The sequence below is a fragment of the Vombatus ursinus genome, unplaced genomic scaffold, assembly GCF_900497805.2.
Source record: "Vombatus ursinus unplaced genomic scaffold, bare-nosed wombat genome assembly UNPS02004746.1, whole genome shotgun sequence".
NCBI lineage: Eukaryota > Metazoa > Chordata > Mammalia > Diprotodontia > Vombatidae > Vombatus > Vombatus ursinus.
In genome coordinates this window covers 578,531-606,152 of record NW_020944524.1, presented here as the reverse complement: position 1 = coordinate 606,152, position 27,622 = coordinate 578,531, and the positions used below count along the sequence as shown (strand labels likewise).

At 36.3% G+C, this 27,622-nt stretch overlaps 1 protein-coding gene across 2 annotated transcripts in view; it reads left to right on the top strand.

Moving 5' to 3' along the window:
* Window positions 1–27,622, top strand: part of NID2 (nidogen 2) — a 133,474-nt gene that overhangs the window by 23,588 nt on the left and 82,264 nt on the right. For both annotated transcript variants that reach the window (XM_027841629.1, XM_027841621.1), the window contains exons 4-6: window positions 1,525–2,303; window positions 15,918–16,067; window positions 16,412–16,657. In XM_027841629.1, the coding sequence (XP_027697430.1) occupies window positions 1,525–2,303; window positions 15,918–16,067; window positions 16,412–16,657 (1,175 nt within the window). The remainder of the gene's footprint in view (window positions 1–1,524; window positions 2,304–15,917; window positions 16,068–16,411; window positions 16,658–27,622) is intronic.

The following is a 27,622-nucleotide window of genomic DNA, read 5'->3' as shown; positions in this document are numbered from 1 at the left end:
TGGGGAAATCCCATAGCTTTTGGCAGTATAGAGTTTTTGGACGTGCCAAAATGAAATAAGCTGACTTAATGAAATCAATTTGCTTATTACATTTTTGTAAAGTTTGGATTTGGGTACATAAATCAGGTCCTAAATTATTGTAATAATAAAGATGTGTCATTGTATCATATTAAGAAACTACTGGGGGCAGCTAGGTAGTGCAGTGGATAGAGCTCCGGCCTTGGAGTCAGGAGTATGTGAGTTCAAATCCAGTCTCAGACACATGACACTTACTAGCTGTGTGACCCTGGGCAAGTCACTTAACCCCAGTTGCCTCACCAAAAAGCGAAAAAGAAAAAAAAAAGAAACTATCAACAGACTACTTGATATGCTTCACTAGAAAACCAGAGGATGGCTAGAATACTCTTTAGTAGACAAAACATAATTGTTACTACTGAGCTGATTGGATATACTTCAGTTGAAAGCTGAAGAAAGTCTACATATGAAATATTCTTTAGAAAAGAATATATAACTGTTCTTTAAATGGGGGTGACTAGCAATTAATTTTCTGGACTAAAAATATTTTTTTAAAAGTTTCACAAATTCTACTGTTTTGATTAAGTTACTTTCTGTTGTTCCATATTAACTTTGTATTTTGCCATTTTTGCGATGGAGTACTTTATATTTAGTCATTCTTCTATGCATTTTAGCCAAACTAAAATTAAAGTTATGGAAATGAAATTTTTCTAGGCTAAAAATTAACTTGAAGGCTATACTTTTTATCCTGAAATGAAACTATCTAAGCCTACTCAGGTGGTGGAAATTTATCTTCAGAAATGGAAACTCTTTCAGTCTATTCTGGGAGAAGTTGTGTTTCCAAATTTTTTTTCAACCTTTGATAGGGATTTATAAGCATTAACTTTCCCAATTATATTAAATGATGCTAAAAATCCAGGTGAAGAGTGAATTATTCACTCATTTGGATCAATTATATTCAATGAATAAATATTTACTAAGAATCCATATGTGAATTACAGATTTTGAGCTAGCAAAGATCTTAGAGGCTAACTCGTCCAAACTCATGAGATTTGAACTCAGGTGCTCTTAAACCAAATTCAGTACTTTTTATCTTGTTTTGCTGGAGTGATACAAACATAAATAAGGCATGATTCTTGCCCTCATGAAATTTGGTTGTTTCTAGACATCAAGATTTTGCTGTCCTGGTGATAAGCAAAAAAATCTAGTTGAGAAATAATGGGTTATTCACTAAATTTTTCAGCTAGATTTTTGAATACCGTATGCATATAGAGCCTCTGAAGAGATGTTAAGATGGTTTATAGGAAAATTGTGTATGTTCTCTTTCATTATCATATTTGTTTGGTTCATCTCATTTTAAAACTACTAAAAACTATGGATTTTACCTGCTGATCTAGAACAAAACACTTAATTATGTTTTAAAGTAAGGTGAATTAACTTTACATGAATATTCAAAAATATATATTTTAAAATGTAGTAGCTTTACCTAATTGTTCATTTTGTATTTAGAATAAGTAACCTGGGCATACCTGGAGTATGGGCTTTTCACATTGGCAGCACATTCCAGATGGATAACGTTGAACCTGCAAACCTCAGAGGAAACCTTTCTGTAGCCCATTCTCTGGAGCAATTTCTTAATAATGCTGCAAAGTACAGCATCCTGGAAAGTAACTATACTGAAGAGAAAATGGATTATGTTGAGGTTTTTTATAATAAAGATGGTGATGAAAATGAACACTCACCCAGAGAAGAGCTAGTATCAAACAGTCACAGCAAGAAAGAAGTTTTACTTGACTTACATGCCAGTTCTCATAGTCAAGTAGATAATCGTGAATCAAACCGTGATGGTATATTCTCCCCACTGGACTCAGAGCAGAGATTCAAATTGTTATATCCAGCACCTAGTCATTGGCAATTATCTCCTAATACAGAATCTGACCCCTTGCATCATCAAATTAAAGAAGGGACACCAGAGAGGGAAACAATTTTTCAGATATCGCAAGGCCACACTGAGTCTTCTCAGCAAAAAGGAATTAAAAGCCCAGTTCCACCAGACACCAACGGAGAATTCCTGGATGTCTTAACAGAAGCTTTACGATTCTATTCTAAAAATGAAACTATCCAGCCTTACCCAGATGGTGGAGTTACGTCTTCAGAAATGGAAGCTCTGTCAGACTATTCTGAGGGAGTTGTTCTTACAGATTATCATTTTCCAGAAAATACACCACCATTGAATCATGGGAGGTACATTGTAGGAATGGAAGAAGATAGCAATTTCAAAACTGATGGTAAGTATATTATAAGACTGGGATACTAACACTCTGTTTTAGTAGAGTCAACATTTTCCTGTTAAACAAGCTGATAAATTCAGAAGTTTGAAACAATCTTTAAAATCCTTTGTTTCAAGAAATGGGCTAATTACTTTTTGCTAGATATATCTAGGCAGACAGATTCTATTTTGAATCTCTTGCCCATTAACAATCACTAATAATGTTATTAAAAGTCATGTTCCATAAAATGAGGGGGAAAGAAATGGAATTGCTCGTTCCTTCTAGGCTGAAAAGTATAATGTATCATTTTGGGTTTAAAGATTTGACAAAAATAAACCTTTTCGTTTTGTTTTTTGAGTCTTCAATCAGCTTATACTGAAGAAGTTATTAATTATCTTTTTAAATGCCTATAGATGAAGATTATTGAACACTTGTTTCTATTGTTTTGGTTTACTGTCTCATGCATGATATTTGTCCCCCAGGAACCCAGTCTTCAGCACCATGATTCATTGACTCCAATGAGAGTCAAGGAGTAAATTACTGAATATGTTCTGTTTTGAGCAATCATTATTCATAAAGTAATAGAATTTTGTATGAATTGACCAATTTCTCTTCCATCTCTGGGTAATAATCTCTCCCTGATAATCATTATTATGAGAATAATTTTCATTTCTGCAGATGTAAAACCTTAATATAAAATTGATAAAGAAAGTTTAATTAAAAATACAATTCATCATAGCATAATATTTTTGTATTCTTACTCATGGATAGTCACATCAAAAACTATAAAAATAAAAGGTAAGAGTAAATACTCTTAGTAAGCTGCTACTCCAAAGACAAATCTTCCTTTACCACCTTATTTTCTTTTTCCACTAGAAAAAATGTAGAAATATAATGTAATTTGAAAAAAATTTTCAAAAGGAGAGTACTATGTGACCTTGGAGAAGTCACATAACCTCTTTGAGTATTAATTTTTTCATTTGTAAAATACACATAATGGTAAAACATTTTTATTGTAGTTAATGGTTGTCACAAAGATCCAATTATATAATGTATAAATAATTATATATAAATACACACACATATATATCACTTTGTTAACTAAAAACATTAAATCTAGTAAACTATCTAGTAGAATTTACTTGTAAAGTGATCTGATCCTGTTTTTATCTTTTTTGAGAGTTCTTTTACTATTTTTTTCCTGTGATTTGGATATTTAAAATTCTCTGTTTCTTGTTCTATTAATACATTTTATATATTTGTAAAATATTTATCCATTTCATTTGTAATTTTGTTGACAAAATCAGGTAAATAGTTTCTAGTAAATTCCTTTATTTCTTTTTCAAGCATTGTGAATTCTTCCCCCCCATTTTTATATTAGTAATTTAGTTTTTTTAAAACCAAGTAATGCATTATTTTTAGATTTTAAAAACAGGTCTTAATTTTATTTGACAATTCCATAGGTTATTTTTGTTTTCAGTTTTATTTCTTATTTTCAGAATTTCTATTTTGGGCTTTAATTGCAATTTTAAAAAAAAGATTACTTTTTTAATTATTCTTAGTTGTATCCTAATTCATTCTCTTTTGTTGATGGACATATTTAGCAATATAATTTTCCCTTAAGGACCACTTTGGCTGTGTCCTGAATTTTTGATATGTTGTCTGATTGTCATTATTTTCTTTGAAAGAAAAAGTTTCTAATTTTTGTTCTCTGACTCACCAGTTCTTTAGGATTAAATTATTTAGTCCTCATTTAAGTTTAAATTCTTTTAAATGTTATCTTAATTATAATTTTTATTTAATTATAGTCATTAATTATGTATTTAATATATCTTTCTGCATTTCTTTATGAGGTTTTTATGTCTTAATATATGAACAGCTTTTATAAAGGTACTATACACAGTTGAGAATATATATATTCCCATTTTTGTTGCCTTTTCAGATATCTATATCTAATTTTTCAAGAATTCCACTTAAGTCCTTAATTTCTTTCTCATGTATCTTTTTGTTAGCTTTATCTAACTGTGAAAGGGGCATGTTGAGCTCCCCAATTATTCTAATTCTAATTCTAATGATGACTATTTCTTTCTGAAATTCAGTTTACTTTTCTTTTTATGTATTTAGATGCTATGACATTTACTAAATCCACATTAAGTTTTGGTATTATTTCATTATCTGTAGTACCTTTAAGCATAAACTGGTTTCTCAGCTTATTTCTTTTAACCATGTATATTTTCACTGTTATCTCATTTGTGGTCGTGATTGCTATTCCTTTTTTTGATTTTTAAACTTGCCTGAGGCACAAGTTCTACTTTATTACCCTCATTTTAATTCTGTAACTATTTAAATTTAAGTGGGTTTTCAGTAAACAACATGTTGTTGGTTTCTGTTTTCTATTTCATTCTTCTCCTTTTATTATTGAGTCCATCACATTCACTGACTGTTATTTATTTCTGTTCATCATATCATCTTTACATTTTTTCTTCTCTTTAACGCCCCCCCCCCACTATCTTTCTTACAAAGGAGGAGGTAAAGAAAGAGAAGACATTTGATAAATGTTAGTAATCTATAACTGAAGTGGTCTTTTCCAACTTCCCTGCCCTCCTCTCTTCACCAAACCCAGACTCTGATCACTGGTTCTTACAGTTTCTTTCTCTTTAATCTTTAATACCCCCTCTATGATCTGCCCTCCAAAGTTTCATTTTGTTTTGTTTTTGCAAGGTAAATATTAGTGATGGGTTCCACTGGATGAGAATAGTCCATCATCCTATAAATATTTCCACCCACCAGTAAGCTGATGAAAAAAGGAGGCAAGGATAGCAGGGAGGATCCAGGAGTGTGCTACTAAAGGATTCCAACTGGAACCTATGGTGTCCATGGAAATAAGCCCTTCTTTCCCTCTTTGTTCTAGATTCTTTGTCACTAACATCTGTAGTCTAGTGAAATATAATTTGCTTCAGGTTATTAATTACTATGCTTATTTATTATTTACTCTTCTTATTGGCTGATTAAGGAAACTATTGCTTGCTGAATCTAAGTTTGTAATGACCTGGGGGACAGTAACCTACCTGTTCCTCCCAGTGAGAGAGATGCATTTGTCTAGCATGTTTATCCAGATTGCTCTTTATTACTTCTCTCATAGCAAATAACATTAAACTTGCTTCTGCTACTAATTTCTGTTACAAAAAAATGGGATAACAGTAGCAAGAGAATAAACAGCAAGCCCATGACAAAAAAAAAGGGGAGCATGAAAGGGCTGATTGGTATGTTCCTTGGAAATAATAGCAGCTAGTGCAAAATACTTCCAATTATGGAAGCAATAGCTTCCCTCATTCAATCATTTCTCTCTAGTGAGAAAGAGGGGAGAAGGAATCTGAGAGAGATTGATTAGTTACCAGAATCCCCTTTCTCCCAACTTAGAGGCAGAAGGGGAGGGGAGTAAAGCGAAAGGAATCACCAATAATTTCTCAGTTTGCTGTAAAATGTCAGCAAAGCCATGGACCAGTGGTAACTGTATCAGAGCTAGAAACAGAAACTGATTATCAGAGTCTGTAAAGAGGGGCAGCAGAGCTCAAATTCAGGACTTTGAAAGGTCCTAGCTTTGTCTGTCCCCCTTCCTTAAACTCCTTATGAACAATTTGAAAGTATACCTAGTTGTATGATATCTGTGACTGGCTGATTTTCAGGGACGAGTCTCCATGGTAATACTGATGCTGGGATATACATGTAAATCCTAAGGCACTGGCCTTGGCTCTTGAACTTATTGTCTCCTTTTTCTGTACCCATTTGTTTCCCTTTTGAATTCAATACATTTCTATACCAAAATCTGTGTGTGTAACCTCTTCTCTTTCTCATTCCAATAAGAATATCTGATTACTAGAGCTTGGACTGGCTTGTAACCCTAGTTCAGAAGCCTTGAGCTTAATTTGTCAGAATTCACACTGGCTTCTGAAGTCCAATCCCTCTCCCAGAGCCCACAGACTTCAGGTTCATTTACAAGGTCTTGTGCAGGCTTTTCTGGTATGATTCTACTCTGATATTCTGTTGGCTTCTGATTATTGGGGGGGTGATTATGGTGTACAGTTCTAGATTAGATGAAGGTCCATGCTTCTGTTTCTCTTCAATTTTCTTTATCATTGTTCTATCTGGTGCCATTTTCATATATTTTTTGGGGTGGAAGTGGAGAACTGAGTAACTTTATGACCTTTCATATCACCATATCAACCAAAAGTCCTTTTGCTTGGATTCTTATCATTATCATGTATGGAGGATGTAGAAATGACACTAAAGAGAAAAATATTGGGTAAAGAAAGTGGATTACACTAAGTATAAATAGAGGTAATCCATGTTGGAGGCAACACAGTTGTAAAGATGTTGATGGAATAATACCCAAATTATCTCAAGGAGTGAAGATATCAAAGGATTGGAAAGAATTTCAGATATAATAATCCCCCATCATCCTAGAAAAGTTCATCAAGAAGGTACTAGCAGCTAACAACCTATGTGCTTACTTTTCCATCTATATAAATTTTTATAATAATATATACATGCACTGAGGGCATCTTTGATAAGAGTATTAATAGAGAAGTAGGCTTTCATGGACAATGTCTTATAAGAGACCCTATCTTTACCAACACATCTTTGACTGAAAGGGATAGAGAATAGAAGGCTTATTGAATTTTGTTTGGGCTTATTGTTTGTTTACTTTTTTTAGATCATTTGATTCATGGGCAGCTAGGTGGTGCAGTGATAGAGCACCAACCTTCGAGTCAGGAGGACCTGAGTTCAAATGTGGCCTCAGATACATAGCACTCACTAGCTGTGTGACTCTGGACAAGTCAGTTAACCCCAATTGCCTCACAAAAAAAAAATAGATCATTTGATTCATTAGAGCAAAATACCACCATGAAAGCTCTCTTCCAACAACCTGTCTCTCATCCATATATCAAAAATATGAAATATTCCTGGAAATATGTAACAACAAAGCACACCTCATTCAAAAGACAGAGAAGCAAATATGTTCACTAAATATGTTCACTAAAATGATGGAAGAGATCCAGCAAAGAGTTAAGTTGAAGAAGGGTCCTATGTATATTGAGGTCTTGTATCAAGCCTTGAATATTGGAAAGTCCCAGAGAACTGTAACCACTGAAAAGAGTTTGGTTTAACCATCTACACAGGAAAAAAAATAAATGAATGAGTCCGTCAGTCTATGAACATTTATTAAGCACTCACTGTGTTAAATGCTGGGGATACAAATACAAAAAGAAAGACAGCCCCTGACCTCAAGAAGCTCAAAATGTAAGGGAAAAGACACCACACAAAAGGAAAAACAGAAAAGGAGATGGAGGAAGGCATAAGGTATCAAGGAATGAATGTTATGGAGTCCAGTTCAAAGATCCAAAGGATTGTAGATAGAGGCTAAGTAAAGAGATAGCTAACCTGGAAGATTTTGGTTAAATGGAGATTTTGGGAGGAGTTCAGTCAGAAGGGCTGAGACTACTAATGAGGTATGAGTACTAAGTCTAATGCAGTATTGCTGCATGAAATGTTTCTTGATGAGGTTCCTATGGAGTGTGACCTTGATGAAGTCTAGTCCAAAGGTCCAAAGGAGTGAAGTTAGATGGGAAATAAATATGAAGAATGGTTACTGTTCAGATTATGATATGCAGTTAGATGGACAACTTATAGACCTCACCATACATTTCTTGACCAATCTGTAACACTGTCTCATGGAGTCCCTAGAGAAGTGGACTCAAGCTTAGAGAGCAAATGTAGCAAATTGGACAACTCCTGAAAATTCTCTTGCTGAAGTCTTCCACATGTTTCATTTAGGTATGATATAGCTTTTCTTTTGGACACCTGATAGAGTCTTAAAGCTGCTGTTCCTCATTATATCCTCATTTACCATCTGCTATTCTGGTGATATCATTAAGGTTAGAACATGGATGGGAAGGCTAAACGCATTCAACTTCCAAGGTTCATAAGGTCCTCCAACTGATCTGACCAGACATCTTGAAATGTCTTGATTGATCTAAAGATGTTAAGGTCTTGTCCACACCTGCTACATGTTTCTTGATTGACTCACTTAATATGTGTTCTCACCTAAAAACATATCTTGTCAGTTGTTTTAAGGGCTGGGGTGACTTGATTAACTCAATAAATCCTCACCCTTATAATTCACCCTAGTTGTAATACTTGTTGTCCTTAACAAATCTACTGGAATATCTTGGGCAAAGATTATATCCCTGAATCTTGGATAACTCTTTAGTGTTTTGAGGAGGTTCTGTATTTTTCCTTTTTGAATGCTTTTCCTGGTGATATGAGCTAAAGAGTTTCAGGAATTCATAATCAAATTCCATAATTAATATTTTATAATTCTATATACATATTGATAAAATTTAACAAAGCAATATCATTTTCAAAATACTGATAGGTTAATGCTGTTTGTTCCTTGCAGAAAAGCATTCCTCAAAACAAACACAATAAAGAGGAAAATTCTTCTCTGAGAGGGACAACCTAGTCCCTTGCAGAACCTCTTAGCATGTAAGGCTCTCCTCATAGGACTTAGTGACCAAGAAATCATTCCCTGAGATACTAAATGATGAGATACTAAAGCCCTTGACTTAGTGCTTTTATAGATCCACCTGGAGTCTTTGTTTTCTCCCCCTTATCAAGAGGCCTCTCTGTTTTCAATTGTATTCCAAATACTATAACATTGAGTCCCTGGAGTAAAGTCACCTTCCCCCTTTCACACTCTTGTGCTCCTCTTCTCTGCCCACCCCCAGCCCTGACAGGATCACTGACCAACTCTAAAAGGGAATTGAAGTCAAACTTCTTGTTTCAGGAGGAAAAGTGAGTCCCTAAAGAGATCCCAGAGCATGTGGGGCTCTCTTCATGGGAAAGACACCTGAAATAAAAAAGAAGTCACCCCATTGACCCAAGTGGAAGCTTAACTGCCCAGGGTAAGAACTCTTCCTTCAGGGCATAAGTCCATCCAAATACGGTCCAGATAAATTCTCTAGGTGTTTTTTTTCCAGTGATAGAAATTTCTTCAAGGATGTCTCATAAATAATCCCCTTGGAGGTCCAGGCAAATTTTATCATGGTTCCTATATTAAAATGCACTAAAAATTTCTTTCAATGGATCCCTGACACAGCAAGGGTAATCCAAATGGAATTTGCAACTCATCCATCACTAGGACAAGCAGGTTCAAATAAAGAAAAATAAACTTAGAAAAACCCTCAAAGATGTATAGGACTCCCCAAAAGAGATTATACATTTATGAGTTAATTACTCAGGGTTTCTAGGCCAGCAGGCAAGCCTTATCTTGTGATTCTGCAGTCCATAAAGATTTCAGACAAGGTCTCTGGATTCATGTCACAAATAAGGCGTATTTTAAGTCTGCTAAGAAGATAAGGTCAACATTTATGTGCTATCATAATGTGTTCCAAGCAAACGTCTAGACGTTAGTATTTTAGATATAAAATCCATACTTTTATGTAATACAATATTCATACTGCATAGAGTAATAAAATAGATATCAGTACATAAACATTAAAACAAACAAAAGTTATGGCAAACTTTTTACTTTTAAGGAAACATCAGAAACTTAACAATTGCAGTCTAAGAAATGTAGGAAATAGAAAAATTTAGGAAAAATACAAAAAGTAGGAAAAATGCTAACTTTTTTTTTCAGTCTAATATATCTGCAAAACTAGATGTCTCGGCAGCTAGGTGGTGCAGTAGATAGAGCACCAGGCCTGGAGTCAGGAAGACTCATCTTTGTGAGTTCAAATCTGGCCTCAGACACTTACTAGCTATGTGATCCTGGGCAAGTGACTTAATCCTGTTTGTTTCAGTTTCCTCATCTGTAAAATGAACATGAGAAAGAAATGGCAAATCACTCTAGTACCTTTGCCAAGAAAACCCCACATGGAGTCACAAAGAGTTAGACACAACTGAAAGTGCTGAACAACAACAACAAAAACTAAGTGTCTAGGTTGCAGTTCCATAAATCATTCAATGAATCACTTGGAGCCCAAGGATAAATAATCCTTTTAATAAATATATATACATATATATATATAGATAGATAGATAGATAGATAGAAAGCCCCAGGTAAAAGCCTCAGTGAGTTCACAAAGAAAAAAGCTGACCGAAAGAGGATTAAAAACAGATAGCAAGGAGGATCCCTGGGGTCTCAGGAGCTCCTTGACAAAGTTCTAAAACCATTCATCTATTCCTCTTACCCAGAGGGCCCACAGTTGGGTTCCAGATCAAACTACCTGTGGGTAAAATTAATTCAAACTGTCACAGATCAACACCAGTCTCCTTATTCACAACAATCCTGATTGGCTGTGGTAGAGCAGGAGATTAACTCATACCCCACCAGTTCCATCAGTATCCTGGCCCATTACAGTCTGGCCTCTGAATTCTAATGATAGTGACATAGGTAGCCAGAATCACAAATTCCAGTTTCATTGCACAACAGCCCACCCCTCATCTGTGCTACAAATTGGAAAGGGTCCCATCAAAAGAGCAAAAATGTGTCATATAGACCTCCCAAATTACCAGGATTCCCAGCTAGCTAGAACTCTTCTAGAAAATCTTTTAGCTCACTTAGCTACCTAGGGCTTGCCTATAGTTGGCCCACATGACCCACATGCCCTATGAGTGTTTCCTGCTCACTGAGGCCATATGTTCCATTCCACTGATATTTCTGCCCTATTTAGCCCAAAAGCCCTTGGCGGTTTCCTGGTGGGAGTAGTCTAATTCTCATTCCCCTATGGAATTTAGGTCAGTTTTTGCTTAAAAGTTATTGAAGTCATTCTTGAAACTTGTCTGGCTCAATAGACTAATAGCTTAGGCTGTTGCCTTGACAAGGGTTTCATTCAGTTTCAGAAGCTGAGACCTTTGCAGCCTTGCCTTTTAATCTTATTCAGATGCGCTTTCCTCCCTCGCCCTAAAAAGAACCTGGCTCCTGTTTGTCTCTCTTTATCTCCCTTTGAAAGCAAACTTCTACCTTCCAGTTCCCTTCATTATCTATTCTCATTGTTTATTCAAATCTCTCAGACCTTCCAAAGGGAATTACCACCTGGACCCTTTTTCTCAACCACCTACCCCCTTCAACTGGCCTTTCATTGTAGCTACACCCAATCTCCCCTCCATTGTTTTACCTTCCTGTGGCTCCTGGCCATTTCCCACCCTTAATCCTAGCTAGGCACCACGAGGTCCAGGACCCAGGAGTTCTGTTCACCCCACCTTACTAGCCATTCCCATCCAGATCTCCCTAGGCCCTTCCTCCCAAACTACTTGGCCACTCCTAGATCCCTCCCACAGTCTTTCTGTACTTAAGATTCACCTTTGCCCCCATTCTGATGCTGAGAATCTCTCAAGCCCAGAGGCTGAGGTTTTTCATGCCCACTAGTCCTTATGGGTGTCACTTTAGCCCCCAGCCCCCAGTCAGACGCTGAGCTGTCCTCACGCCTAGAGGCTGAGACTCTCATGCCCGCTCATCCTTACGGGCGTCACCTGACCTCCCCCATTCAGATGCTGAGAATCTCATGCCCAAAAGGCTGAGACTGTCTCATTCCCGCTCGTCCTCATGGGCGTCACCTGGCTTAAGATCCACCTGGCCTCCCCCATTTAGAAGCTGAGCTTTTCTCATGCCCGCTTGTCCTTACGGGCGTTACTGATGTTTGGGTTCCTTGGGAGTCTGGCCTATATGATTTATCTTTAATAAGCTGTTTCTCTGGCTGGAAGAAGATTTGGGTTGAATTCATTCAGGCAGACCCGGTGCCACAATCTGGGGCTTTTCCCAGCATCCCAAACCCTCTAGCGAACTTGGGGTGCCTCTGTGCATCTAGGAGCACCCCACAACCTCTACACCTCTTCAGCCTGAGTACTAAATAACCATGAGGAGCTCCAGAGGTTCTGTGATTCTTGGCTAGCAGATCATGAAGGTAACTCAGAAGCAGGGGGACTTTGCTCAGCTGTATTATCTTGAGGTATTCTAAATACAAATCCTTATTGAACATCCTTTTCCTATGGTTAAGTAAATTTCCTTTTGCCTGCTGAATGACTGAAGGACATCATCTCTTTCATTCCAGAATCAAACATCCTTCCGGGGATGATGTTTCTTGCAGAATTTTCATCTTTGGTATACTGTATCCTTTCTCTGTATGTTTGAAATATGCTTTCCCAAAATCTAGCATGTATATCAGACTATTCCCGGTTTACCTCTTCTCTATTTAAAAAAAAAACTAAGATGTAATGGCGTTGAGTTCTCATTAACATGTGGCACAAAAAAGTGAAGAGGAGCCTCACTTTCCCATTATGCTCCAACAAGGACACCAAGTCAAGCCCCTTAATCCAGTCCAGGACTGCACAAAGGACGTCAGAAGATAGTGCTTGAAAAAGATCTTGCCAGCATAGCCAGCATGAATGCATGTGAAAAAGCATAGGGCAGAAGGGAGACAACAACAGTGGTGCAACTGGGGAAGCTCCAAGGGCAATAGATGACCATGGCAGCGCCCTGATTGGTGAAGGAAGAACAGGAACCTATTAGGGAAGCCTTAGGGAGGACTGAAGCCCACATAAATGCCCAAAAAGGATGGAAGACTGACTTCTCTGACCAGAGGCAACCAACTATAAAGCTGTGACCAGAGACATTGAAGCTGCCAGTGCTTTGATCTCAGACCAACCAGAGGAAGATGAAAGCCAGTGACTAGGAGCATAGGAAATTGAGGTCAAGACCACACAAAGCCTAATTACCCCATGCATGAGTATGGGAAAGGGTGAAGCATTCCCTTAGCATGAAGTTCCAAATCAAACTATAAGCCTGAAGATATGGGTTAACAGAAGAATACACTAAACACAATGAAGAAAAGGCATAGATCATGGCATTCCTGAAGGAAAATCCAGAAGAAGAAAGGAACTTCACAAAAAGTACAACCAAAGACTTGGGGATGGGGGGAGAGAAATGACATAGCCACAAAGACTTCAAGAAAGAAACAAGTGAAGTTATCCATAAAACAGTAAAGGACAGTAAAATGGATTAGAAAGCAAAATCCGGTAATATGTGATTCACAAAAAAATAGGTACGTGAAACATGAAGATTCACACAGTTTAAATCATGGGTTAAAGCGAAATATATTTCGCTTCACTTGATCTCAGAAAAGGCAACTGCAAAAATAGATATGGTTAAAAAAGATAAACAGGATAATTATAATTTAAAAATATGTGCCACATGGTATAACAATAATAATAACTAATATTCATATAGTGCTTTAAGATTTGTAAAGTCATCTACCTACCTATCTTAACTCATTAACCTCACAATAACCTTGTGAGGTAGGTGCTATTATCATGACCATTTTATAGATAGGGAAACTAAGACAGAGAAGTTGTGACTTGCCCAGAGTTGTAAGTGTCTGAGGTAGGATTTAAACTCAAGTTATCTTCTTCCAAGTCCTGTACTATACCACCTAGTTGCCCAGCTAGCATAGCATCTAAATACTTAAAGGAAAAGTAATTCAAATTACAAGGAGAAAAAGATAGTAAACTATTAGTTGAGGACTTCAGTGTATTCCTTTTCAAGGTAAGATAAATCTAACATAAAGCTAAACAAACAAACAAAAAAGAAGTTATGAACTTAAATAGAAATTGAGAAAAAGTGAAACAGTGAAGGAATTCAGGAAGACCTGAATTCAAATCTAGTCATAGACACTTACTAACTATGTAGCCCTGGACAAGTAAATTGAGCACTGTTTACCTCAGTTTCTAATCTGTAAAATGGAGGTAATAATATCAACTACCTCTTAGGGTTGTTGTAAGGATAAAATGAAAAAATATTTGTAAATTTTAAAGCACTGAATAAATGCTAGCTATTGTGTGTGTGTGTGTGTGTGTGTGTGTTTGTGTATATATATATATATAGGTGTGGATATAATATAACTACTTCTATTGCTACCACTACTGTTACTACTACTATTACAACTACTACACTATCATTACAAATGCTGAATTAACATACACATTTCTCAGTGTTAATGGTACCTTTACAAGAAGTGACCTTGTTCAGAGCATAACAACTGCATAAATGTATAAAAGTAGAAGAAATAATCAGATCCTTTACTAACCCTAATACAATAAACATAATCAATAAAGAGACTATAAAGGTTTCAAACTTGAATGAAGACTAAATTTAATCCTAAAGCATTCAAATAACATGTTATTTGTCAAAGAACAAATCATAGAAATAATAAGTAATTTCATAAAATTAAATTTCATAAATTAATTTCATAAAATAAAATGATACTAAGGAGACATCAACTAAAGCAGTTCTTAGGGGAAATTTTTGTTTTATTAAGTACTTCTAGCAACAAAAGAGAGAAATAGCAAAGAAGTTAAGTGGGCAGGAAACCAATCAAATTAGAAAGAGAAACCTAGCTAATAAAAAATTCCAGTTAACATGAAAATAGAAATTCTGAAAATTAAAGAAGATATAACGAAGTACATTGAATCAATTAATAAATAAAACAGATTTTTAAAGCAATTTTAAACTGTTTGAAACAGTTAAATCACTGAATTATCTTTTTAAAGGGAAAATTAAATTACAGAATGAAAATGTAAGAAGAAATCTCAACAAATGATGAAGTAAATTATCTGAAACAATTTTGCCCAATTATGATAACAATAAAATAATAAACAAGTTAAATGAATGTTTATAAAAATACAAAATATTCCAATGAAAAGAACAAGAAATAGATAATTTAAATTACCCAGTCTCAGAAAAAAATAAATTGAAAAGGCCATAAATGAACTTCTCAAGGAAATAATTCAAGATCAGTTGGATTTACAAGGGAAGCCTATCAAGTATAAAAATATTACTTAGTTACAGTAATACTGGAAAATATGCAAAGCTATTTTCATAAATAGAAAAAGAAGGGATCTTAGCAAGTTCCTTCTTTTACAATATGTTCTTGAAACCTAAACCAGGTTATATATAATGACAAAAAAGCTATAGACATATTCCTAATAAATAGTGATTCAAAACTATTAAACAAGTTGACAGGAGTTAGATAATTTAACAGAGACTACAGCAATATTTTAAAATGTATTTCAAGAAATACAGGACTAACAAAACAAAGATGTAGAAAAAGCATTTGAAAAACTATACCATCTGGTTGCATTAAAAAAAATCAGAAAACAAGAATAAATGAACCCTTTTTTAATATAATAATTAATATCTCTCCTACTGTTGTAGGAGATTGTAAGCTCTTTGAGGGCAGAAGTGGTAAATTATTCCATTTTTATCTCCCCCAATGACTAACACAATGCTTTGTAGATTTTTTAAAAATGTATATTGTATTGTTTTTTTTTCTGAGTTTTTGCCTTACGAATTAAGGAATAGTAACCATAAGTCTTAGTAGCCGTTACTTTTTGCTAGCAATCAAATGTGTTCCCCTCAGTTGAATGTTAATGCTGTAACATTCAAAAACCTAGTTTTGTATTTTTTTCAAACATACAAGTAGCAACTGATTTTGTGGTGAAGTTTTCTTGACTTAATTTAGAGGAGCTATTCTTTTTAATTTGGTCTTTTTTCACATACATATACTTTATTTTCAGTATTCACACGTCAAGCTGCCATCAAGGAAACATGTGAACAGAACCACAGACAGTGCTCTCAGCATGCTTTCTGCACAGACTATCCCTCTGGCTTCTGTTGCCACTGCCAGTCCAACTTCTATGGAAATGGAAAGCATTGCTTGCTAGAAGGTAAAGTGTTACAGGCTGGTCTTGTTTCAGTTATGCAAGGGTCTCTTGGGGACTGCATGTAGACACATCAACTCAGAGCCGTGTTGGGCTGTTTATTGAGAGCTTCTTCCTCTCATCTTTTTCACATACCAGTTCGCCCCAGAGTTGAAGGAGAAGGAAGCATGAACCTCAAAATAGATCATTCGATTAGTCATAAGAAGTCAATAGAGGAAGAAGTAAATATTTTTTGCTCAGATTTTAGTTTTTTAAAATGATCTATGGAATTCTTTTTTTTTTTTTTTTTGCACGGTCTCTGTCTCTCATTACTGTGGATGCTGGGAGTAACTCTACTTTCCATCTTTTAGGAGCACCTCATCGAGTCAATGGGAAAGTGAGTGGCCATCTCCATGTAGGACATATTCCGGTGACCTTCACTGAGGTAGACCTGCATGCCTACATCGTAGGAAATGATGGGAGAGCCTATATAGCCATCAGTCACATCCCTCATCCTGCAGCCCAGGCCTTGTTGCCTCTCACCCCAATTGGAGGCCTCTTTGGCTGGCTCTTTGCTTTAGAAAAACCAGGCTACAAGAATGGCTTCAGCATTACTGGTAGGTAGTATGGTTCATCTCTGGGAGGGCACATGTTCAGCTGAACTTTAGATTATTGTCTGCTGTAATCATGTCCTAGGTTTTTAGTACAGTCTTGACAATGTCAGAGTTGTTTTGTGTTAATTTCATCCAGCACACATTTACAAAGCATGTGCAAGGAACTATGCCAGGTTCTAGATAAAAAGATAAATAATAGAGCTTTTAAAAAAGTAAAGAAGATAAAATGCATATGCAAAGAAGGTGTATAAGGTAGAATTTGATAAGTACACAAGAGAGGTAAAAGTTTGGTAAATGCTTATGTCATTCAATAATTGTTTTTCCTTCACTAATCAGAAGCCTTACCATGAGGTGGAGATGACCTTGGATTCTCAAAGGCTGGATCAGTGGAGTATAATTTCTGACTAAAAAAGGTTCAAAATGTAATGACAGACTGGATTTGTTGTCTGAGAACTAATATATCTAAGTTAATAAAGGCTTATTCCCATTATTCAATACTTTCTGCCTTGTCAAATCAAACTACCTATTTGGAATCTTCATCCTTTTTTTTTTCAACTTCGTCCCAGCCTTTTACAGTGTTGATCACAATCCTCTCCAAGATACTCTCTCATCTGTAGATTTTTGTGATACTGTTCTTTCCTATCTCCTACACTTTCTTTGATGTATCTTCATTCATGTCATGACCACTAACTATGAGTATTGCCCAATGGTCTGACCTTGGTCCTCATTTCCCCTTACTTCAGCTCCCATAGAATCAATTGTTGTCTCTATAAAATGATCCTCAAATCTATTTGCGTATGTAACTTCTCTTCTGAAAGCTAGTCTCTCATCACCAACTGCCTATTGGACATCTCAAATTGGATGTCTCATAGACATGTTTAACTCAGAATATCCAAAACAGAACTCATTATCTTTTCCCCCAAATCTTTTGAACATTGCTTTTACTATTGTGGGTACCACCATCCTCCCAGACACGGCCTTCTGCCACTATCTCACATCCATTACTCTCCTCTGAAATTTCAACCGCTCTAGTGCAGGCCCTCATCACCTCACACCTGGATCATTGCAATAAATTGCTGGGGGTCTGCCTGTCACAGGTCTCTCCCCACTCCAATCTGTACTGTACTCATCTTTCAGATTGATCTTCAGATTGATCCTAATGTCTAGGTCTGACCATATCACCCCCTGTCCCCCATCCAGTAAACTCCAGTGGCTCCTTATTACTTCCAGGGTCAAATATAAAATCTTGTTTGGCATTCAAAGCCCTTCATAATCTGTCCCTTTACTACCTTTTCAATCTTCTTATACCTTATTTCCTTTACATACTCTGTGATCTAATGACACTAATTTCCTTACTATTCCTCAAACAAGACATTCCATTTTCTGATTTTGAGTATTTTCTCTGGCGGACCTACCTGCCTTGAATGCGCTCTCTCCTCATTTCTACCTTTTGGCTTACCTGGCTTGCTTCAAGTCTCAGCTAAATCCCACCTTCTGCAAGAAGCCTTCCCTAGTCCTCCATAATCTAAGTGCCTTCCCTCTGAGACTAGCCCTAAGACATATATATATGTGTGTATATATATATATATATACACACACACACACACACACACATATTTATATATATACATATTTATATATGTATGTATGTATTTATGTGTATATATACATATATACACACATATACATATTCACACATATATGTATGTATATGTGTGTTTATATCTTGTTTATACAAACTTGCTTGCATGTTGTCTCATCTATTATACTTTAAGCTCCTTGAAAGCAGGGACTGGTTTTTGTCCTTTTTTTTATCAACATCACTTACACAATGCCTAGCACAGAGTAGAAACTTAATATATGCTTAATTATTACACAGTAATATTTCTTTTCACTCATGTACCACAATTTATTTATCCATTTCCTAGTTGATCAGCATCTACTTTGTTCCCAATACTTTGATAACACAAGAACTGGTACTATAAATATTTTAATATATTTAGAGGCTTTCTTCTTATCATACTTCCTTGAGATATATGCCTAGTAGTTTAATCTCTGTGTCACAGAGTGTGGACATTTTAGCCATTTTATTTTTGTAATTCCAAATTAAAGTCCAAAATAGTTGTTCTGATTCACAGCTCCATCAACAATGCATACCTCTGCCTTAGATAAATGTCACCATCCATTGCTATTCCTATGTACATACTGCTGAATGAAGCTGGAGAAAATCATAAAATTATGCTGAGTCCATTGTAAATGTATGTTATGTAGTTGCAACCCTCACCACCAACCCTCACTCTCTAATTCATTCATCATATTACTAAATCAGAGTGGCTTTTCCAAACTTTTTCATCTCTGATTAAATCTCCCATGACTGTTCCTCCCTCCACTCTTTTGCCATGTATTTCATTGAAAAAATTAGGCCATTGAGTAAGAGCTTTCTCTTTTCCCCCTCCTCTCATGCCACTTAGATGCCATCTATAACAATCTCCTCCTTCACCCCTGCCTTGCCTTCATGTGGAGAAAGTCATAAAACTATGCTGTGTCCATTACAAATTTATGTTACATAATTCCAACTGGACCCTCACTGTGGCATGGAATGTGATCCTTTTTCTTACCAAGGCAAACCCCTCTTCGTGCAGAAGTTATACCATTTCATCTTGTCTTCTCCAGGAGATTGCCCATTCTCACTCATTTTCAATCTCTCTCTGTCTTCTGAATGCTTCTCTACTGCTTACAAGCATATCCATGCTCAAAAAAACCCTCAATTTATCATGAGATCCCTTCTAGCTGTTATGTTATATATCTTCTGAGAGACTCTGATTTTCTTCAGTTCCGAGCTAAAACCCAACCTTCTGTAAGAAACTTTTCCTGATTCTCCTTGGTGTTAGTGCCTTCCCTCTAAGATTATCTCTGATTTATCCTGTCTCTTTTTTGCATATTGTTGTTTACATATCTCCCCCATTAAACTGTGACTTTGTTGACTTTATTTGAAATAATTGTGGGGAAGGTGGCCATACTTTATTTTCTCTTGTATTTCATACCAGAGGCAATAGGGAGCCAATTGGAGGTTATTTGAGTAAGGGGAGGGATGATGTGATCAGAACTACATTTTAGGAAAATTACTTTCATGGCTAAATGGAGGATGGATTAGAGTGGTGAGAGACTTGAGGCAAGCAGACCCATCAGCAGGCTATTGCTATAATCAAGGCTTAAGGTGATGACAGACTACACTAAAGTCTTGGCATTATTAGGGGGCATGTTCAGTAAATATTACAAAAGGTGAAATTGATAGGCTATGGCAACAGATTGTATACGAAGGGGGAGAGATAGTGAGGAGTTGAAGAAAACTACTGGTTGCAAGCCTGAGGGACTGGGAGGGGTGGTTTTGCCTTCTATGGTAATAGGGGAGGTGGAGGCAGGGAGGTATGGGGGAAAGAAAATGACTTCTGTTTTTGGACATGTTGATTTTAAGGTATCTATCTAGTTCAAGATTCCTGAAAGGCAGTTGGAGAGGTAAGATTGGAAGTCAGCAGAGATTTTGGAGCAGGATAGGTCGATTTAAAAATCATCAGCATAAAAATGCTAATTAAATCCATGGGAGCTGATGAGATCACCAAGTGAAGCTGTATAGAGGGAGAGAAATGGGGCCAGGACAGAACCCTGAGGGACAACTATGATTGGAGAGTTAGTCTGAAAAGAGATGGAAAACAAGAGGTCAGATAGGTAAGAGGAAAACAAGGAAAGAATAGTATCCTGAAAACCTAGAGAGAGGAGAGTAAGAAGGAGAGAGTGATCAGTGGTGTCAAAGGCTGCAGAAAAGTCAAGGAGGATGAGAATTGAGAAAAGGCTATTGGATATGGCAACTAAGAGATAATTAGTAACTTTAGAAAAAGCAGTTTCAGTGAAATGATAAGGACAAAAGCTGGATTGTGAGGGTGTAAGAGGAGCATGGGAGGAAAGAACACTTATTGTAGATGGGCTTTTTTTCAAGGAGTTTAGCTTTAAGGGCAAAAGAAATATAGGAAAATAGGGATAGAAGGGATAGAAGGATCAAGTGAGGGTTTTTTTTCAGGATGGGAGAAACATGGGCATCTTTGCATGTGGTAGGGAATGTGCACTAGCAAAGAGATATTGAAAATAAGGGATAGAGGCCAAGATGGCGGAGTAAAAGCAATGACTTGCTTAAGCTCTGCCTCAAACCTCTCCAAATACCTGTAAAAATTTATAGGTCCCTAGAAGTATCTGTGAAAACAGCTACACAAAACACCTGAAGCTTGAGACAGTACATTCTCCACACTGGAAGCAGACCCCTACATTAACAAAGAGTTTAAAAGTCAAGTAATTGGCTGGGAACATGAGCAAACAGTGTAAAAAAAACCTCAGACTGTAGAATCTCACTTTGGTGACAAAGAGGATGAAAACCTTCAACCAGAAGAAAACAACCAAGTCAAAACTCCTACATCCAAAGCCTCCAAGAAAAATATGAATTGGTCCCATGCCATGGAAGAGCTCAAAAAGGATTTTGAGAAGCAAGTAAGAGAAGTAGAGGAAAAACTGAGAGTGATGCAAGAAAATCATGACAAACAAGTCAACAGCTTGCTAAAGGAGACTCAAAAAATTACTGAAGAAAATAACACCTGAAAAAAATAGCCTAACCCAAATGACAAAAGAAATCCAAAAAGCCAATGAGGAGAAGAGTGCCTTAAAAAGCAGAATTGGCGAAATGGAAAAGGAAGTCTAAAATTTCACTGAAGAAAATACTTCCTTAAGGCACAAGCTCAGTTTTACGTTTTACTCTCCCAGTCTCCAAAAGTCTGATTGGGAAAGGCGAGGAAGCCACGGGCAGGAGCTGAGCCGAGCCGAGCTGAGCTGGGATGCTCTACGATGGGACTACTCCACGATGGGACTGCTCCTTCGCCTTCTGTGCCTGGGGCTGGGTTCGTGTATTCCCCAATTATTGGTAAGTAGACTTGGGACCCTTTCAACAGTTAAAGTAACAAGCCATTCCAATGATGCTCAGCCAGAAGAACCCACAAAGCCTATTGGTCATTATCCTGTTCTGTATAAAAAGGAACTACCTTTTGATATAGTGGAGCTTATGGAAGAGGTGGAAAAAAAGACTGGATTTCTACCCAATATCTTTAAGGCCTTAGCACATCGACCAGGGGATTTCAGAGCATTTTTTGCTTACTACAATGCCATTATCAACAAAGAAACAGGACATCTCAGCAAGGCAGATAAAGAACTCATCATTGTAGCTACAGGTGCTAGTAATAGGTGCCCCTACTGTGTAATTGCCCATAGTACTCTACACATAATATATTCCAAAAATGTTCTTCTGACTGATCAGGTCATTGTTAATTGGAGAAAGGCTGACTTATCACCTCGAGAGTTAGCTATGCTAGAATTTGCTCTTGCTGTCAGTTGTGCTGAAGACATAACAGAACATTTTAAAAAGCTGGAATTGCAGGGTTTTGAGTAAGAAGATACCTGGGACATAGCTTCTATTTCTGCTTTCTTTTGCATGTCTAATCGTATTTCTCATTTTATTGACCTGATGCCCAACAAAGAATTTTATTCATTGGGTAGAAAAAATGATCAAGTTATGTAAGAGCATGTCCCCCCACAGGGGCACAATAAAATATGTATTTATTTTATTTGTGTGAGTTATGGTATACCTATTAATAAATTTTCCCTTAATATTTAGTTTATACACACAAAGGGAAATAAACTAATTTACTATTCTACCTGGTGATACTGCTTTTGCTAAGTTCATCAGTTAATGGTAATAGTTGAAACTTGATGAAATTCAGCACTTGTGTAAGCATTGATAATTCAGAAGGCCTTTTACCCATACAGTGTTTTTATTATGAAAAAAAGTTACCTTCATTTCCAACTATCCCTTCCACTTTCTCCTTTCTATAACATTCCCTTATTAAAGAAAGATTAAAAAAGAAAAATAACAGTCCAGCAACTGATACATTGAGTCTGATAGTATATACAGCATTCCACATCTGTAGTCTCCAACCTCTTCTATGAAGGGAGGGAGGTACATTTTCTGAATTCCTTTCTGGGGCTAAATTTGGATTGACATTGCTGTCATAATGCATATTATTTTGCTGATTCTACTGCCTTCACTCAGTCTTCCTAGGTTTCTCCTAATTTTTTATTTTTTTGGTGATGCAGTAATTGTATTCTATTATGTGCATGTACTACATTATATTGAACCATTTCCTAATGTGTTGGTACATTGTTATTTTTTAAAGGAGGATTTGTAGGGAAGGGAAGTAGAGATGAGACTTAGGGAAATTCTAAGAATTGATGACCAACTATATCAGATTAGCCATTTTAACTTAAACCCTTAGGGTTTAAGACTTTGTCATTTTCCAACAGCTCTTTTGCTGTTAGATGAAAAATGAAATGAAAAATGAAAAATACTTTTCAAAGTATAAACAGGATTTGAAGCTAATTCTTTTCTGAAGTAGATTTAGGGACTTTCAAATGAAAGACATGTCAGTATGAGCAGACCCATTTTAACATTTTATGACACCTCTTCCTGTCCCTTTTTTTTTCTTAAACCTTTAAACAAGTACCTGATAGAGAGGTGTAGTTGGTACCTTCTTTCTCAGTTGACCAATCTCTAGTAACTTTACTAATGGATTGTGAAATCAGTCATTTGAATAGGATTTTAATCCATAAATAACTATTCTACTTTAGGTTTAAGTGAGGGTTGTCTGAGAGCTCATATCATAGGCCCATAGGTACCCTCTTACTGAAGTAAGAGCAGAAGAAATACAAAATGTAAAGCAATTTCTTGTATTCTTTCAAAATTTATTTTGCAGGGGAATTGGTTCTAGATACTTCTACTCTTTCTTCCTTGCATTTGTATGGTTCTCTTTGACTTTTTAAAGTGCTTTCATGGCTTTTATGTGGTTATAAGAATTATATGCAGCCTACATAGTATCTTCTCTATTCATGTCTTCTCTCAATATTTTCTGAATTAGTAAACAAATCATAATCAACTTTGAAAACTGAAATATATTAATGCTTGATTTGATTTAACTGTGAAAAGAGGATTAACTTGAGTCTGTGAACAAAATACCAAGTATGAGGGAATTGTTATGACTGTACCTCAAATACTGTACCTCATGAAAGTAGGGTTAATTTAATTTCACAAATAAAGTTAATGAAATTGAAAAAAAAAGAAAATACTTCCTTAAAAATTAAAATGGAGTAAATGGAAGCTAATGGCTCTATAAGAAATCAAGACATTGTAAAACAAAATCAGAAGAATGAATAAATAGAAGACAATGTGAAATATCTCATTGGAAAAAACAACTGACCTGGAAAATAGATCCAGGAGTGATCATTTAAAAATTATTGGACTACCTAAAAGCCATGATCAAAAAAAGAGCCTAGACATCATCTTTCAAGAAATTATCAAGGAAAACTGCCCTGATATTCTAGAATCAGAGGGTAAAATAGAAATTGAAAGAATCCACTGATCACCTCCTGAAAGAGATTCCCAAAGGAAAACTGCTAGAAATATTATAGCCAAATTCCAGAGTTCCCAGGTCAAGGAGAAAATATTGCAAGCATTCAGAAAGAAACAATTCAGGTATTGTGGAAACACAATCAGGATAGCACAAGATTTAGCAGTTTCTACATTAAGGGATCTGAGGGCTTAGAATGTAGTATTCCAGAAGTCAAAAGCAATAGGATTACCACCAAGAAGCACCTGCCCAGCAAAACTGAGTATAATCCTTCAGAGGAAAAAATGGACATTCAGTGAAATAGAGGACTTTCAAGCATTCTTGATGAAAAGACCAGAGCTGAATAGAAAATTTGACTTTCAAATACAAGACTAAAGAGAAGCATGAAGAGGTAAGTAGGAAAGAGAAATCATAAGGGACTTATTAAAGTTGAACTGTTTATGTTTCTACGTGGAAAGATGATATCTGTAACTCATGAGACCTTTCTCAGTATTAAGGAATATATATATATATATAGAGAGAGAGAGAGAGAGAGAGAGAGACTATATGTATGTGTCTATATATATAGACTATATGTATAGACTATATGTATGTGTCTATATATAGACTATATGTATGTGTCTATATATGTGGACTATATATATGTGTCTATATATATAGATTATATATATGGTCTATATATATGTATATAGACAGCACAGGGTTAGTTGAATATGAAGGGATGATATCTAAAAAATAAAATTAAGGGGCAAGAGAAGAATGTACTGGGAGAAGGAGAAAAGGGAGAGGTAGAATGGGGTAAATTATCTCACATAAAACAGACAGGAAAGCTTTTACAGTGGAGGGGAAGTCGGGGGAGGTGAGAGGGAATGAGTGAATCTTACTCTCATCAGAGTTGGCTTAAGGAGGGAATAACATACACACTTAATTGGGTATGGAAATCTATCTTACCCTACAGGAAAATGGGAAGAAAGTGGATAAGAGAGATAGAGATGATAGAAAGAAGGGTAGATTGGGGGAAGGAATAATCAGAAGCAAACACTTTTGAGGCAGGACAGGGTCAAAGGTGAAAATAGAATAAATGGGGGTGGGATAGGATGAAGGGAAATATAATTAGTTTTTCATAACATGACTATTGTGGAATTGTTTTGCATGACTACACTTGTATAACCTGTATGGAGTTGCTTGCCTTCTCAGTAAGGGTGGGTGGGGAGGAAGGAAGAGAGAGAATTTGGAACCCAAAGTTTTAAAAACAAATGTTAAAAATTGTTTTTACATGCACCTGGGAAATAAGATACAGGCAATGGGGTATAGAAATCTATCCTGCCCTACAGGAAAATAGAAGGGGAAAGGGATAATGGAAGGGGGTGATAGAAGGGAGGGCAGATTGGGGGAAGGGATATTCAGAATGCATGCTGTCTTGGGGTGGGGGAAGGAGAGATGGGGAGAAAATTTGGAACTCAAAATCTTGTGGAAGTGAGTGTGGAAAACTGAAAATAACTTAATTAAAAAATAAAATAAAAGAAAATAAGGGATAAAGGGGGAATGACAGAGGGGGCATTCTGTGGGAGGATATGGGATGAAATGGGATCACTTGAATTAGAGGGGTTAGCTTTGGTAAGGAGTGAGGCCACTTCATCTAGTAAGATGGGGGTGAAGAAAGAAATAGTGGCAGAAGGCGTATAAATGATGTGAGATGTGGAAGGGAGAAGAGGGAGCTCACAGCAAGTGGCTTCAATTTTTTTATGTAAAATATGAGGCAAGGTTCTCAGCTGACAGAGTAGAGGAAGGGGAATCCATGGGAGGTTTTGGAAAAGGTTCGCAAGAACTACTGTGGAGAGTAGAATGGTAAGTTGTTAAAGGAGATATGGTAGGATTGCTTAGCAGCAGTTAGGGCCCAGTTGAAGTTGTGTAACATAAATTTGTTGTTGGACCCAGTCAGAATGGGTATGTGATTTTCTCCATTGTTATTCAGCAACGTGTGTGTATGAGTGAAGGTGGACAAATGGTGGAAGTGATCCAAGGCTGAGTCTTCCTGGGCATAATTGGAAGTATGATAAGGGGTCTAGGGATTCATGAGAGATAGACAGTGTAGGGTTGTGTTGGTTCTTGACCACGGGGTCAAGATGGCAAGAAGAGAATAGTGTGGCTAATATGAGGGAGAGGGCCTACAAAGAATCGAGGAGTCCAGAGGTTGAAGGTCATGAAAAGTAGATCTTTGTAAGGGAAAAGAAGAGGTAAACATTAAAAGGCAATAGATTAGTCAGAAAGGGGACTAAAATTTTTGAACATAGTGGTAGTACATTTGTGAGTACAAATCAAAATCAAGAGTATGACCATGTTCATAAGCTAAAGTGAGATGGAGAAGTGGCTCATAAAAAGTGAGTAGATTAAGGAACTGAGTGATTAGGGAAGAAAGGGTGTTTAGTTTCACAAAAAACATTGATTTACCTATAGGCAAGTGTTTTAAGATTTAATCCATGGTGTTTCAGGTCTGTTCCTTTAGTTCAACTTCTTAGATTTAATATCCGTTTTTCACTTTTATCTCCTTGTGCATTTATTTTGTTACTTGTACCCTGCTTAGTTGCTGTATTTGTTTACCTTTCTTGTTTTTCTGTTTTTGGGGTTTTTTTTGAAGTAGATAATCTGCTCACATATTTTGTTGTTGTGGTTTTTAAGGAATGCTTTAAATGCCTCTCTTTTATTTAATATCCATCTTTTGTTATTGATAATTACGCCTAGGCTTATGGGGAATCAAAATCGTTTGCATCTCAAACTGCTTTGTTCTTTGGAACACATTATTTCATTCTCACCTGGGGTTTTTAGTTGGTGCAGAATAGCATTGTGTTATTTGAATTTCCTTTCCATTGTATTTGAAAGACTTTCTCCTGGTCACTTGAAGAATTTGTTGTTTGTTACTGGAATTTGTTAAATTTAAATCAAATTGTATTTTGCAGTTTGCCCTCTGATGATTCTTGTCATTGTCAGTCTCTTTTCTGAGTTCAGAAGTTCTGGGCAGTTTTCTTGTATTTTTGCCTGAATTATTGTGTTTTTACTCATCATGTTCATTTGGGAGGCCTATGATCTTTAAATTGTCTCTACATATCTTTTTTTGAGATCTGTTTGTTTTGGTTTTATGTTGTTGTCCAGGCGTTTTTCAGTCAGGTCCAACTCTTTGTGACCCCATTTGGGGTTTTCTTGGCAAAGATACTGAGGTGGTTTGCCATTTCCTTCTTCAGCTTATTTTAAAGATTAAAAAAAACTAAGGCAAACAGGATTGAGTGACTTGCCTAGGGTCACACAGCTAATGTCTGAGGCCCAGATTTGAACTCAGGAAGGTGAGTCTTACTGACTCCAGGTCTGTCATTCTATCCACTACACCAGTGTTCAGTTCTGGGCAGTTTTCTTGTTTTTTTTCCTGTACTTTTGTGTTCAGGTTTTTTTTTTTAACTCATCATGTCATCTGGAAGAC